This window comes from Parasteatoda tepidariorum, chromosome 5, assembly GCF_043381705.1.
Source record: "Parasteatoda tepidariorum isolate YZ-2023 chromosome 5, CAS_Ptep_4.0, whole genome shotgun sequence".
Lineage (NCBI taxonomy): Eukaryota > Metazoa > Arthropoda > Arachnida > Araneae > Theridiidae > Parasteatoda > Parasteatoda tepidariorum.
The window spans coordinates 80,615,977-80,631,099 of record NC_092208.1 but is presented as its reverse complement, the minus strand read 5'-3'; the positions used below and the strand labels follow the sequence as shown (position 1 = coordinate 80,631,099).

General features: G+C 28.7%; 1 protein-coding gene across 1 annotated transcript in view; it reads right to left on the bottom strand.

Annotated features, from left to right (window-relative positions):
• LOC107456819 (V-type proton ATPase catalytic subunit A) overlaps positions 1-14,878 on the bottom strand; it is a 29,957-nt gene extending 15,079 nt beyond the window's left edge. Inside the window, exons 1-6 of the mRNA XM_043043870.2 lie at positions 14,486-14,878; positions 14,136-14,254; positions 8,702-8,830; positions 5,199-5,410; positions 3,297-3,434; positions 647-798 (exon numbers count right to left, since the gene is read on the bottom strand). Of these exons, the coding sequence (XP_042899804.1) occupies positions 647-798; positions 3,297-3,434; positions 5,199-5,410; positions 8,702-8,830; positions 14,136-14,214 (710 nt within the window). The 5' untranslated portion in view covers positions 14,215-14,254; positions 14,486-14,878. The remainder of the gene's footprint in view (positions 1-646; positions 799-3,296; positions 3,435-5,198; positions 5,411-8,701; positions 8,831-14,135; positions 14,255-14,485) is intronic.
• Positions 14,879-15,123: the final 245 nt, after the last annotated feature.

The following is a 15,123-nucleotide window of genomic DNA, read 5'->3' as shown; positions in this document are numbered from 1 at the left end:
AAAAGAGCATTCACCTACCAATGAGGTGAATTCTCCCCCAAGTTCGAATTCCGGTGGTGGCTGGCTGATACAAATTATGTTCACGGCAAGCAGCAAAATAACTTGGACCCTCATTAGAGCAATATTCATGAATCTTGGCTCAATAACGGTTCAAAAGGCCATTATTTTTAGATATTGGTCCGATATAGAATTGTCCGATTAACACGATATTTTCATAATTCAGCCATTATAGGCCCTATATTGGCCCCATAAAGGCCGATATTGGCCCTATATAGGACCAATAATAAAAAATCTAGGCATCCCAATATTCCCTTGGTGCATGTTCATATAGAAGCCATATGGAGCCAATTTTGAGCCCAACTGGGATCAAGGTAAAATTGGGAAATAATTCAAAAATAATTTTTGAAACCATGTTTTTAACTTAACAAATTCACAAATATTCTCTAAACAGCGTCTATTCTTAATGTAATCTAATTTTGAAACATGATTTAATATCATTTATTTTTTAATGCTATTTCAAATATTCGTCACTCAAATTTTCGTTAGGAAAAAGTTGTTTCACATCAAAATGCAATATATATAACAGCTATGCAGAAAAAGTTGTACTATTTCAGATAGCGGCTATTTACCAATAAAATAAACTTACGGAAATAGGGAATCCAACACCCTTTGACCAGTCAGAAGAGGATGGTTAGCAGCAAGTTTTTCAGTAACAGGACGAAGTTGTCGTACAGGCCAAACTTGTAACATTGTATATTGTGATTTTTGTCCATCAAATTCAGTTTCCAGCACCACTTCCTAGCAATTATAAAAATATGAAATTATAAAAATATACATAAAATTAATTTAACCCACTGGCGGTTAAGGAAATGGGCAAAATTGGGAGAATGTTTCTCCCCAACACTCAGTTCCCCTATCAGTTAACATGGGAAAACCGGTTTTGCTATGCAGAGAAGACTGCAGGTTAAAATGAGACTTTTTACGTGCAGAACCGTCAGTGGGTTAAGTCACTAAGCCTGAAGTTAAGCCTAAAAGAGTAACAAAGTCTTAAGATATTTTTCAAGCAACTGTGTATTAGAACATGAGTGCCATTTTGGTGATCTACTAAAATATAAATAATAAAATTTTTAACTGTTGAACTTTTAAAATCAGATTGGTAAAAAGAAAAAAAAATAGGTTCCTTTCCATTTTGGCAGGGCAAGTAAATTCAGCTACTTTATTTATTTTTTAAAAAACATTAGAACATACCTCTAACCAATGACTTTATATTAGTGACTTTATCACCTTAGTACATTTACCAACAGATGGGAAAGTATTAAATTTTCTAAGCATTACTTCTCAATTGAGAGAAAGAGTTAAAAAAATTATCCCAGGCAAAATGGTGAGCTCTAACCATAAAACAGATATTTAGGAAAAATGTTAACCTATGGCAATTTTTTCTATAGCAAACATTGCTTGAGGACATTTTCCAGTTACTTTAATCATGTAGGTAACTTTTTTTTAAAAATTCAAAATAAGATATTCTGATATATATTTTGCAATTTCTTTCCTAGATAAAATAAGTTTAATATTAAATTGCATTAAAATTAACAATCATAAATTTTTATAACTATAGGAAAGAATGCCTTCATTTTTGTAAGCCTGATTGCTCACGAGAGAAACAAAGTGTTTTCATATTGTAAAAAAAGTAACTAAACATAAGTTAACAAAATAAAAATAATAGCAATAAATGATAGTCTGTAATGGAGCTAACTGTTTAAGAATGTAAATTGACCAAAACAAGTATTTTACTCTGAAAAAGTATGATTATGATTTGAGATTTTTTTTTATCATACGACCAAACCTAGGCGTGCCAACCATTACTTTATGACAGGGAGCCCAATACAGCTCAGGAACAAATAAAATTATTAGAATTCTTTGCAGCATTTACAGCTAGTACATCGGACGTCCAGGACAGCAATTCGAGTGATCACTGCTCATGTCAGAACCCGTCAGGCAGAGTGGGCAAATCGGAGATTCCGCTAATCCAATTTTATGAAGTTGCTTCCTAAGGTAATCATGTCCGGTTAATATCCTGAAGTTAGTTACATCCGCCCGTCTGGACAAATCATATAGTATGGAATTATGCAACAAGGAATCCTAGGTGTTCCCACTAGTTAAGTTGGCAATAGCTTCATATCTGGCTTTAAACTTGGCTGTAATAGTTCTTTAAATACTATGGTAACTGGAAAGGGGATGTCGTTGAAGAAGGTTAGATCCAACCTTATCAAGCGAATCGGCGAACTCGTTTCCTAAGATACCACAATGAGTTGGTATCCATTGTAGGGCAACATTTCATCTACTTTTGATCAAAAAATCTATAAGAAATTGGCATTCAAGAGCAGAAATAACTCAATTATATAATCTACCACATGTGATCATATTATGAAGATTATATCCATAAGTAAAAATACAGACACTCAGGATTCTATATATTATTTTTTTTAAAAAAAAAAGAAGAGAGAATAGGATAGAGAGACAAACATTAACTAGCTTCATAAGATAATAATTAATAAAACATAGCTGCCAACTAGGCAGACAAGATCTACTGGATAGGAAAAAATCCAGTAGATTTTACAAAATAACATAAAGTTCATGATAATTGTGGTTGCATAATTACTAAATGTGAATTTTAGGGATTTTTATAGTCATCAAAATAGAAAAACTGCAATTTTTTTCAGTTATGATCGGCATTAAACATACTTGAAATGTTATGTATTTTGTTTACTCATAATTTTGAATATTAATCGGCATTTAATTCATCAAAGACAGTTAAAAGACTTTTTAAATTAATTCAAAAAGAGTTCAGAATAAAAATAAACTTAACATTTTAGAACAAAAAAAAAAAGTTTTGAACTGATTTCTATAAATGAGGTTTGCTTCATTATGTATCAGTAATACGTATTTAAATATTTAAGCAAGCAAGCAATTATCTGTACAAAAATTCTATTTCAATAGGGATTTTTTTTTAGGAAACTTGCTTAATTTTAGAGAATTTTCTAAAATGTGCAAAAAACAGGAAAATTTTAATTAAACCAGTAGACCAGGAGAAACTGGCAAAACCCAGTAGTCTACTGGAAAATCCAGTAGCGTTGGCAGCGATGATAAAATAATTTTCCCATTTTTATTGGAAACAGTAGAAAAGTCAACTTAAGTCAAAGGTAATTGGTCAATAAAATATATTAAATATCAACACTTTCACAAACAAAGAAAAATACATTCAATCAAATAATAAATACATGTTGACATATTCTTACATCTACAGTGTAATTCCCAGGCTCAGCAATATAATTGATACGGCCCAAGGCTTTAGGAGGCAACATAATTTTGTGCTTAATAAGAGTATTTTCACGGACTACTCCATAAATGTCTCCACCAGTGATATGACCTCCAGTCTGAAAAAAAAATTAAGAAATAAATATTCTAATCAATAAATTATCTAGGATCACGTGAGGTAAGATGGGTACATGTTAAAAAACATAGACTTTCTCTTTTTAAGTTGAGATAATTTATTTAATATTTTTAGAGATATTTACTAGGATTCAGATATTTACTAGGCAAGCATTTTTACTTCAGCTTCATAAACTGATACAAAAAAAATTAAGGTTTATAAACTATCTGTTAATGATCAACTTAAAAAGTATGTTAGTTTAAGCTGTTGATGAACTTTCTTCTAATATCATTAAAAACTAGCAAAAACTATTCATATTAATTCCAACTGGTAGAAGGACATCTAAAGAACAAATCTACATAGAAACTTAAGAATAAATTTCAAAGTTCTATTTATTATGAATAGTTTTCTGAGTTGGGTATATGGTTAGGCTTAGCTAAGTGTTTTATGATAGGGATATTTTTTTTTTACTTCTGTGTTAGCTTTAGTAACTGTCAAATGCTCTATATTTTGTAATGAATTAGCTAAAAAATAATTTATTTAATTTATTAATCATATCTGATATAAATAGTAAAAATACTTTAAATTACCACTATGGATATTAANTAGTTCCAATATACTGGAATATAAGTATGGACTGAGAGGTTTGGAGGTCTGAAAATTTAAAAGAAAAGGTTGAAATTCTTCAGAAATTAGCTTAAAGAATGCTAATTTTGGTAGCATTATCGGATCCTTAACACAGTCTCAGACATTTTTTATTGAGATTCCGGCTGGCTGAGAATTTTTTTCCTCTTCTATGTACCTTTTAATGCTGTCAAAATTTAATATGGCCCGCTCCACAAAAGGAAGATTTTCCAGCCACCTGATTTGGCAGAACTTATTTGGAAAAATGTTGCTACCAGATATGTTAGTATATTGTAATCTTCGTTAGTATATTGTAATCTATCGTAATCTCGTAAACCAGTTATTCACACAAAGAGCAATAAACCTAGCAACCCTATCAAAAATTCCATATCATTGGATAAACAGGAGGAAAATTGCTAACAGGACAGGTTCTACCAGGGAAAGAGGATTGTTATTATGAGGAAATTACATATTTTGAATTACAGAATTTTTCCTTGAAATTTTATTTTTGCTTGTCAGTCTTTGAATGAACTATAGTTATTTTTTAATTTTCCTAACTTTATTAATATGAAAGAAAAATCCTGACTTTTTCCTGACTTTATGAATATGTAAGAAAAATCCTGACATTTTCCTGACTTTTTAGCTTAATTTTAGAATATCCTGACTTTTGCAGGTTCTGCAGGTTTTCCTGACCATGTAGGAACCCTGGCAAAGCATACTGCATCAGAAGTGAAACCTAATTTTGCCATCAACTCTTTAATTTAATATCCCGAAGAAGAAAAAAAATTATTCTTTAACATTCGTTTTTTTAAATATAATCATAGTACATTTATTTAGAAGCATTTTCATTTCTAAAACAATATTTGCAAACATTTCTTAGTCCATTTTACCTCACTCTGGGATAAAGTGGGTACATCACAAGTTCTTTTTAATGCATTACCATAAGAAAACAATCAAGCGAAATAGATAAGTTATGCCTCACATGTAATCTATATGAATCCAATGTATATAAAATGCCTCAGTCTTCAGTAAAATAAGTTTAATGGTTTGGTTCTATTGCCTTCTTTAAAAAAAAGCTTGATTTTATACCCACTTTACCCTATACTGCATAGATTAAGATTATTAACAGTGGAATTTATATTACCTTAAATCCAATAGGATTGAATTCCCACTGAATTTCCCTACTCAAAGCAGGAATGTTTATACCTCGAGGAATATATATACTAGAGGTAATTTCATTAATGTCCTTCAAGGGTCGCTGAATACCATCAAAAATGCTACCCATAATACCAGGTCCTAATTCAACTGACAATGGCTTACCAGTCCTTAATACTGGATCACCTACAGTTACACCAGCTAGAATTTTAATTAAGGAAATTAATAACTTTAATTCTGAGATTAACTGTATGTTAAAATTTGAAGGAAAAAAAAACTAAAAGATTTATATATTTTAGTAAAAAAAAAATTTACTTCAAAATCTTACAAAACTTACGAACAATTGCTGTAAAATAACTATTACTCTATAACTATTACTCTTGATCTTATCTTATTTTTAAAAAATAAAAATACATTTTTGAGTAACATTCTGAAACATTTGTTTACAGATTTCAAACTATTGATAATGTTTTATGATCTATCACAGAAAAATAATTGTTATCCTGCTTGAATTGCTCTTACTTTATTTTGAAGAAATTAATTAAATATTTTAAAGCAACAGATTTCAAATTTTATAAAATTTCCTGACTGTTATTATAAAATATAATTGTTATTAAATAAGTGTCTTAATCATTATTTTATTTTTATAAAGTAATTAAATAAAATTAAATAATTATTAATTGAGTAGCTAAAGTTACCACTTTCAAATTTTTTATTGTGGATATTGCATTGCTGTAAAATAGTTGTTATACAAAAATCTTGAAAGGCAAAAAATATATTAAATAAAAAAAATTTGAAATAACTTTCAAGTTACATAATTTTACATTCTGAAACACTCAATATAACAAAAATACAACCTTTCTATTTAAACACACTCTGATTAATTTTCTGAGAAACTCAGAAACCCTACTGATGCTCAAGTGTAAGTTCTGAAATTCAGACAAATAATTCTTAATTAATTAAGTCTAAGTTATGAAGTAGTTAAATTTGCTTTTGATTAAAATTTAAAATTAAAAGAAGTTAAAATTACTTCTGTAGAAGTTGAAATTTTCACAGAAAAAAAAGGAAAAAGAATGTTTTAAATGCAATAAATCTCAATTTCAAAGATAACCACACAAAAAAAGGGAACAAAAGCTGGTAATCGCAAATATGGTTTTAAAAAAAAATACATTTTATCTTCAAGAAAAACATAAAAGTATGAAAAAAGAAAAAAAGTTTTTTACAAAATTTCTGGAAAAAAAATAATTATTTAATGAAATAAATATTTTTATTTATATTTTAAAATGATCTCTTTTTTTTTCTTTTTTTTCTTTTTCTTTTCTACCTTAAAAAAAGAATTTAAATACCAATTTCTTATTTGTCCTCTCACAGATCACACCTATCATTATACATATAATGCAACTCTAATAAAATATGTCTATTTATAATTAACAGGATGCATCAAAATGTCTCGTTATTTAAAAAATTAAATATTTTTTTTTTTTAAATCTGAGATTTTGTACCTTTTATGTGAACAGTAAGAAATGGAAAAAAAGAATTTTTAAAAAAATCCATTATAACTATAAAAACAATTTTTTTTTTTAATTTAAAAAAACCCAATTGGACATTATGNGGATGCATCAAAATGTCTCGTTATTTAAAAAATTAAATATTTTTTTTTTTTAAATCTGAGGTTTTGTACCTTTTATGTGAACAGTAAGAAATGGAAAAAAAGAATTTTTAAAAAAATCCATTATAACTATAAAAACAATTTTTTTTTAATTTAAAAAAAACACAAATACAAATTTACTTTATTCTAACTTTCTGATCATTAAATATCTATCCAAAATTTGTAGGGAATTCTCTAATCATTGACAAAACGTTCATTTAATAATAAGGGAAAAATCACTAAAGCCATCAACATCTTAAATTATAAAGCTATCTTTTTTAGAAACTAAATACGTTTTCTTTATCCTTAATTGTTTCCTACCCTCTTATTTATTCTTTATTAAAATACTTTTAAACTACTGTTATTCAAAATATCTGCTAAGTTTTTAAATATTTTTCTATGACTGTTACTGATCATGAATAAACAAAGAGGAACACGAGTATACAAATTTACATAGAAGATCAATTTCTTTTAAATTAGTTTTAAAAAATTTTACAAGGTCATAAGTTTCTGGAACTTCTAAATAGATTTTTAAAAAAAATCTTTTAAAGCCATATTGTTAACATACTAAATTTCTTTTAAGATTGCACATTGGTGTATTAGAACGGCAAAATATAAAAGCTTTTCATAATACATTTAAAAATAATTACTTATTAGAACAATATTTTAAATAATAAAGCAATAAATATTGAAGCATTTTTAAACATTCGCCAGAAAAATTTAAATTATTCTAAACAAAATAAACAATGACAACAATACACAAGTGCAGTCATTCATTTCCAGGACTGATCTTACCACTCCTGAAAACATTATGTGAATATTGTCCCCATTTAATAAGTTTCAAACTGACCTCTACTCAATGTAACATCAACTTCTGCATTTAGATATAAAAGTTTTAAACATAGCTTTTAATTAATTTTTTATGCTTTTTAATGCTGACTTTGGGTTTTCTTAATGACTTCAATATCTTATAGCAATTTTCTTTCTTTCTTAAATTTTGGAAACAAAAGGTTTTAAAGAGGTTTGGCCGATGAGTTTGGTGAATGACTTATTTTCGCAACCTTACAAAACAAAAAAATTTGCTAAAGAAACAATGTTTAACGATGTTCATCTAGGAAAACCAATTATCAGATTTGAAAGCATTCCAGAAAAGGACTTAAAAAGTTTTTTCTGAAACTTTTACAACAGAGTTCCAAAGTGCTTTGAAACCAAGTCAAAATTCTTGATAGTTCCATCAAAACATTTTGATGGTTTATGCTGGTTTCAGTGTGATTCATGATGGTCTAACATCATTTGATGGTCACCATCATCCATAATGATATGTGATGGTCCATGATGGTTTCAACTATATATTTCCATGATAGCTTAAAGGAAATTCTTGTTGGTTCTATGGAATATACCATCAAAACAACTATTTTTAAGTTGGCCCATCATATATTAGTCCGAAATTCTTACATTGGGATGATGGTTGTTCATAATCGTTCCAACATTTGATTTCTAAGAAACTATGATGGAAATTTGATGGTTTAACATAAACGAACATCAAAACAAGTTGCTTTTCTTATGTTGGACCATCATAAGTCAGTCCGAATTCCTACATTGGGGTGATGGTTAATCATGTTGGTTATGATCAAAGAATATAATGGTTCATGTTGGAATTATTGATGGACAATGTTGGTCCATTAATGAAAAACCATCAAAAATTTTGACTTGAGATTAAATACAAGTATTTCAACTAATATTTTCAATAAATATTAAATCAGTTGAAAAACTTATGGTCAGATCTTGAAGCAATAACAAATACAGTTAATTAACAATAAATTATCACTATTGAAAAAGGATACAAGTTTCTTCATAAACTTGAATGGTTGCCATCTCTCCTTCCAAACGGATGATTTCACCAACAAGTTCAGAATGCCCCACTCTCACCAATTCGTACATAGCTGCACCTGACATTTTCTCCGCAGTAACGACTACATGAAATTATTACAAACATTTTTTAAGATATTATCTTAATCAGAAAATAAATTCAAAGAAAAATATTTCAACTAAAATTGACTAGTTCAGGTAGCTACAGCGAATTCATTAAATTTGTTTTCGATTTTGACGTAAATAATGACTACAGCATAGTATAATCCCAATATTATAACAGGAATTGCAGAAGACTTATAAATGACTTGAAATAAGGACTAAGCAATTTCATTAATACAACTATTTATAACTGATTGTAGTGTGTCTGCCACAACAAAAATACAATTTCAATTCATTAGTATATATAAGACATGTTAACTCGATTCTATGGTGAGGTATCTTTTCATAGATGAAGGTTGACATTGTCAATAACTACTCCTCTCCTCACATTGGTGACCCGGATGTGATGGGTCACCAATGTGGGTGAGTCACACTGACCATGTCAACCTTCATCTATTTTTTTTTACTTTGGCTTTTTTATTCAAATTTTCATTCTTTATCCAAAATTATGTAGTTTTTAAATTCAGTTTTTATAAGTTGCACTTAATAATTCAAACTAAGAATAAATAAATCAAAATAATGCCTTTAATGTTTCTTATTTTTCTTAGTTATTTTTTTTAAAAGGGTTTAGTAAAGATTTTATTGACTTTCATGTTTGTTTGTGAGAACAATTTATTGGTGCATTCGAAAAACAAACAATTTCAAAAATTTTGCTAAGGATTTAGTAATATTTTTTTTAGATTAATGTTTCATAATATTTCAAAATATTATTTTAGTCATTGCGCTTCTTTAGTTGTAAAATCCACTTTAATCTATAATTTATTGTTGTGTAATCTATAGTTGTGTTTAATTCATTTAAAAAATTGAAAAAGACAAAATAATTTAAAAGCTGTACAAGAGGACAACAACAAGAGGAATTCAAACTTAAATTATCCAACAAAACAGATACTTTTTATTATGCACATTTTTTAAATACCCTTCTGATTCTTCTATGAATAAATCATTGTGAACCTTCTCTACAAAGCGGACACTCCCATAACCAGATGAAGACAGTCATTTATGCCTGAAGCATTAGTTTTTATCTCTTCAAACCGGAGACGAATTTTTCTAAAGTTTCTGCTTTAAATTCTTCAACTATCTGTTTTAATTTAATGAATTAAATATGCAACTTTTCACCATTTTTAAAGCATCTAAATTTTTTCACAATCTAAATCTTATTCACAACTAAAAATATTATTAAACTATTTCTGGACCAAAGAATCAATCATACTCCTGTCACCTGCTAAGAAATGAGAGGGAATCTTTGCTAAGAAATGAGGGATAATGATACTGTTCACATGAAATATTTCTGAAAGAGACATCTTTTGATCTGTTCCTCTGGACCATACTATTTATGAGATCCCACAAGCTGAAATCATCCTTTAAATGCTCTCAATTCTTCCTCCCCACTAAAAATTCCTATCTACTTCTAATCAATTTGGAGACTGTATTTAGCAGTGTTCGGTTTAAAAAAAAGAGAGAGAGAGATAATAGAAATCTAGTTATTGAGGTGTTCATATGAATGAAACATTTATTCTGACATTTGACAGGAGATCAATTGTGAATATAACAACTCCATAGGGCCTCCAGTCTTGCAGATATGTATTGCAGCATTGCTGCTTTCTAGGGCAAATTGCCTATTAAGGAAACAATTAAACGAGTTACAAATAGTAAAATCACCAAAAATAGTGTTGAAATAGTAAAAGTGGATTAAAATGGTGTGAATGAGGAGGACAGTTCAAATCCAACCTAAGAACACCATGAGATTTAAAAAATTTTAAAGTCACTAAAAGTCCAGTTTAAAGGATAGTCATCAAAACCTTTCTGAGAATCAAAATTGGCGAACTAGAGTCTCTGGTGATGAGGTAATTAAAGCGAGAAAATTAGAGTTGACTCAGGAGAAATGGAAATGCTGATCCATACGCTAGTTGGACGGCCAGAGTTAGTAGATATTTAGACAGTGGGTTTAATGTATCTTCCAAAGTTGTTTTGATAATGTCTTTGATGATTGATCTACAGTTCAGGTTAGAGTAAATCTGGTGTTCTGTTTTGTTGTGAAAATTGTTGCCTCGTCGCGTTTGAAATTTAGGACATTGAAAAATTAAGTGATGAATGTCTTGTTGTGAGTTGCAATAAGTACATGTTGAAGATTTCCTAAAAAATCTTGCTTGGGAGGTGTAAGGGGATGTAAACTTAAAATCAAACCAACTGAAGAAGTAATGAAAGACTAAAAGTGCCTAATCAGTATCATATGATCAACATGAATGCATGTGTAAATAAAAAGAAACATTCATTTGTCTGTAGCCACATCTGGAATTATGGACATATATCAAACTTTTTCATACATTCTTTATGTATTGAAAAAAGTATTTTTTGAAGTTTGAATAAATATTGCAAATAGTTATTATAATTATTTAAATATCAATGTAATTATTCTAAGAACAATTTAAGGTGTTAAATTTTGTTATTAATATATACCCTTCCCGTAACCGGACAACCCTCTCAAGCGGGCACTTTTTCAGTCCCTATGGTGTACGTTTAACTACTTATACATACATATAATTTTGAAATATAAATGTCGAAAATATTAAGAAATATTTTAAGAAGCTATTATATAGTTGTTGGATGCTGAGAAGTTACAATAATTTTTATTATATTTTGGCTATTTATATCTTTTTATAAATATATATATATGAGGGTGATTCTCATGACAAGGTGAAACATGGCGATTCGGACCAAAAAATTTCTTCAAATTTAAAGTCTTCAAAATAATCTAACATTTTTTTTTTTTTGTGTACTTCTTTAGCTACACTTATTAATATCTTATAGACAGCAGTGTAGTTTATTGACATTTGCTCGAGAAAAAAAATAAAATAGAAATTCACCAAATCTTGAATGCCAGGAAAATGACATATTACCTTAGAAGTTTAAAAAACAGTCATTTTAAGTTAATAGTAAATAACTCAACTTAAGCCTCTATGTTAGATGGACCATAAATTGCTTAAATTAATTCTTTTTATCCACTGCACAAAGAAACAAAAAAAGTTTTGTTGCTGATATGTACAGAATAAAATTGTGCATAATAATCAATCATTAAATAAATAAATAACTTTGATTAGATGCAAGCATATTACAATTATACATAAACTTGGTATTAGGTTAATATTTGCTTTCTCTCTTTACAATATTAGCAGTTAAAAAGAATTTCTGGTAACACTTCAATGTCCTGGCTTTCATAAGAAAGGAAAATGACAGCCAGGATAATGACAAATTTGCCATTTTATAGCATATAACTTTAATTTAATATTTTGGCCGAAGACGTTTATATTCTGCAGAAAACAACAGTATTTCTTAAAATAACTCAGATAAATCTATGTAGTTTTTGTTATTAATGATTTCAAGAAGCCAGGAAAATGACAGCATAAAAACCTACTCACTTTGAAAAAATTTTTGAAATAGATTTTGAGCCAAAAAATTGGTTCTTCATTCATGCAACAAGACATGTTCATATAGGAGGGTATCTAATCAATCTATTAGCATAAGATATTGATTCCTGGTGCTATCTATTTTGGTTACAAATCACTAAATAAAAGTAGCCAGGAAAATGACAGATTTTCATGGGACAAACAAATTATAGACAGAAAAAATTATTTTAAACGGAGTTTTAGTAAACAATGCCCTCTGCATATATTCTAGAAATGCTTATATAGGATAAGATAAAAAAAATTAGATTTTGAAAAATGTATGGGAAGTTTTGAAGCTAGTTATTATTGGAAATATTGTTTGGGACATGCCAAAAAAATGACATTTTGATATTCAATAAAAAATTTTAAGTATACAAAACAGTCAATGCTATTGCAAAGTCATTTTAAAATGCTAACAGCATTGCTATTTATTAATTTTTTTTAAAAAAAAGTTCTTTTAGTATTATAGTATTAGATCTTGGAGCAAGGGACAGTGAATTGTCATGTTTCGTGAGAATCACCCATGTGTGTGCGTAATCATGCAGTGCCCACTGAGTTGCATCTACCCTAATTGAAGATATCCCATTCCTTCACTGATATAATTTTATCCATAATTTTCATGCATTTATAGAACTCACAATTGCATAAATGTCGTAACACTATAGTACAAGTTCAATGATAACAGTTTTTTGGGTCTATATAATAGAACATTTTACTTATACTCTCAACTAAAATACTCCAAATGCTAATAGAACAGTTCAATAAATAGTCTGTCAAAGCACTGGATTTGACAAATTTACCCATTATGTCCTGTGAATAAAAACACCAACTCAAAGAACTAAAAAAAAGTATGAAGATCAAAAAAAATAACATATTACTGCTATTTTTTTAGGTTTAATGAGACTGAAAGAGTTGAAAATTCTAAAATATAAGATATTTATCTGCAATGATAAAACAGGCATTACATAAATGCACAACGGGAAAATCATAATAGCACTATTTAATTGAACAGTAAATTTGAACATTTTAAAGCTTTAAGAAAGAGCTTAATTAATGTTAACATTGAAAAGTAAATCAGATCATTCAACTGTGTCCTACATGAACTGAATTTAATCAAACCCAAGCAATAAAATAATTTATGGGGATATTTCTGTATAGTGATCAGTCACATCATCTACAATCGAAATTGATTTTAAAAGGAAAACTTTTTTAAAAAAATATGAAGATTTTTGCCTGGGGACCCCGCTACAACTTATACCTTTCTAGTTGGCTTCTTTCTGTGATGTTTTTCTTTTTTTCTTCAGTTTCTTGCAGACCTCTGCCAAGAAGTTGCCACAGTTTTGCGGAAATCTCCCCATTTATAGTAGTTTTACATTCAAAAAATTCATATTTATAGATTTTAACAATCAACTGGTAATATATGCAAGAAAATGAACACTAAATTAATGCACTGTAAGAAAACATTAAAAGATATTTCATTAAATTGAGTAGGGAGTTATCGTAACTTGAAAACTCTAAAATTCAGAAAGCAACACATCAACATCAAACAATGTTAGGTAATCAAATATCTTCCAATTATGCCTAGTGTGAGACAAATTTAATCATAAAGATTTTAGAATATTTTATGATGCTTTAACAAATAGAAGATTTAGATAACTTTTAAACTTGATAAAAAATCTATACAAATGAGTATAGCATATGTAGCAGAAAATAAAAATAAAGTACACATCTACAGAGACCTGCAATTGGTATTATATAACTTTGATGAAATACAATTTTTTTACAAAGAAAAAGATAAATTTACCAGGTCCGGATACCGCAAAGACGTATCCATATTCTGTCTCTTTTTCAACATCAGAAATTTTAGGTAGTCCTTTAGTCATTTTTTTATTTAAGTAAACTACGACCCGAAGTTACGAATCCCTGAAACAAGATTACAATAGATTTAAGAACTATGATTGAAGATTATTTTAATAAAAAAAATGCATACATTCAAAATAGTACATATATTTATTAGAGAATCAAATGATTAATAATAAAAACCGATGATATTAATTCACAATATTTGGACTGATTAAAGAGACTATTTAAAATCAAATACATATTACAATCAATATCTAAACAAATACCTAAAAAAATAAAAATTGTACTTACTTTTAATTATTAAATAATTTACAATAATAAATTGAAATTCAATAATATTAAAACGCCCTTTATTTTTATATTTTAAATACCTCCTTACACTTGTCCTCTATCAATAAGAAATGCAGTCACAAGACTACGTGAATCGGTAACATAAATTTACGACTTCCAGATAACAGTTAAGCCCAAAATTACCAAAAGAGGGCGATGCAAACTGTCGCAAAATCACTTGTTTTCTAAAAAATTTAACTCAGTTTTTATGCAAAAAGCAAAAGCAAAGATCATGATTTTGAATAAAAAATTAATTGCAGAAACTAAATAAGATAACACGAATACTATCTCGCAATGCACGATTAAAACGAATTTTAAATGGATTTCATATTAATAGCGCAACGTACAGCTTAGAGTAGAAGTTGAAGTGTATTTTTGTTATATTGCCCATTTCGTGAGCAAAAACGTAGGGGATGATCCAAACACATGCCTTCGCAATTTCGATCCTCTGCAGAGGGGATGGCTCCCCTGCTTCGGTAGCCCGACAATCTGCTCGCGAAGTCGAGCACTTTCCGGTAGAACAGTTTAATGAGGACCGATTCCGAGCACCCTCAGTCCCTACTCAGGCTGATCAAAGCGATCATCCACCTGCTTAGTGA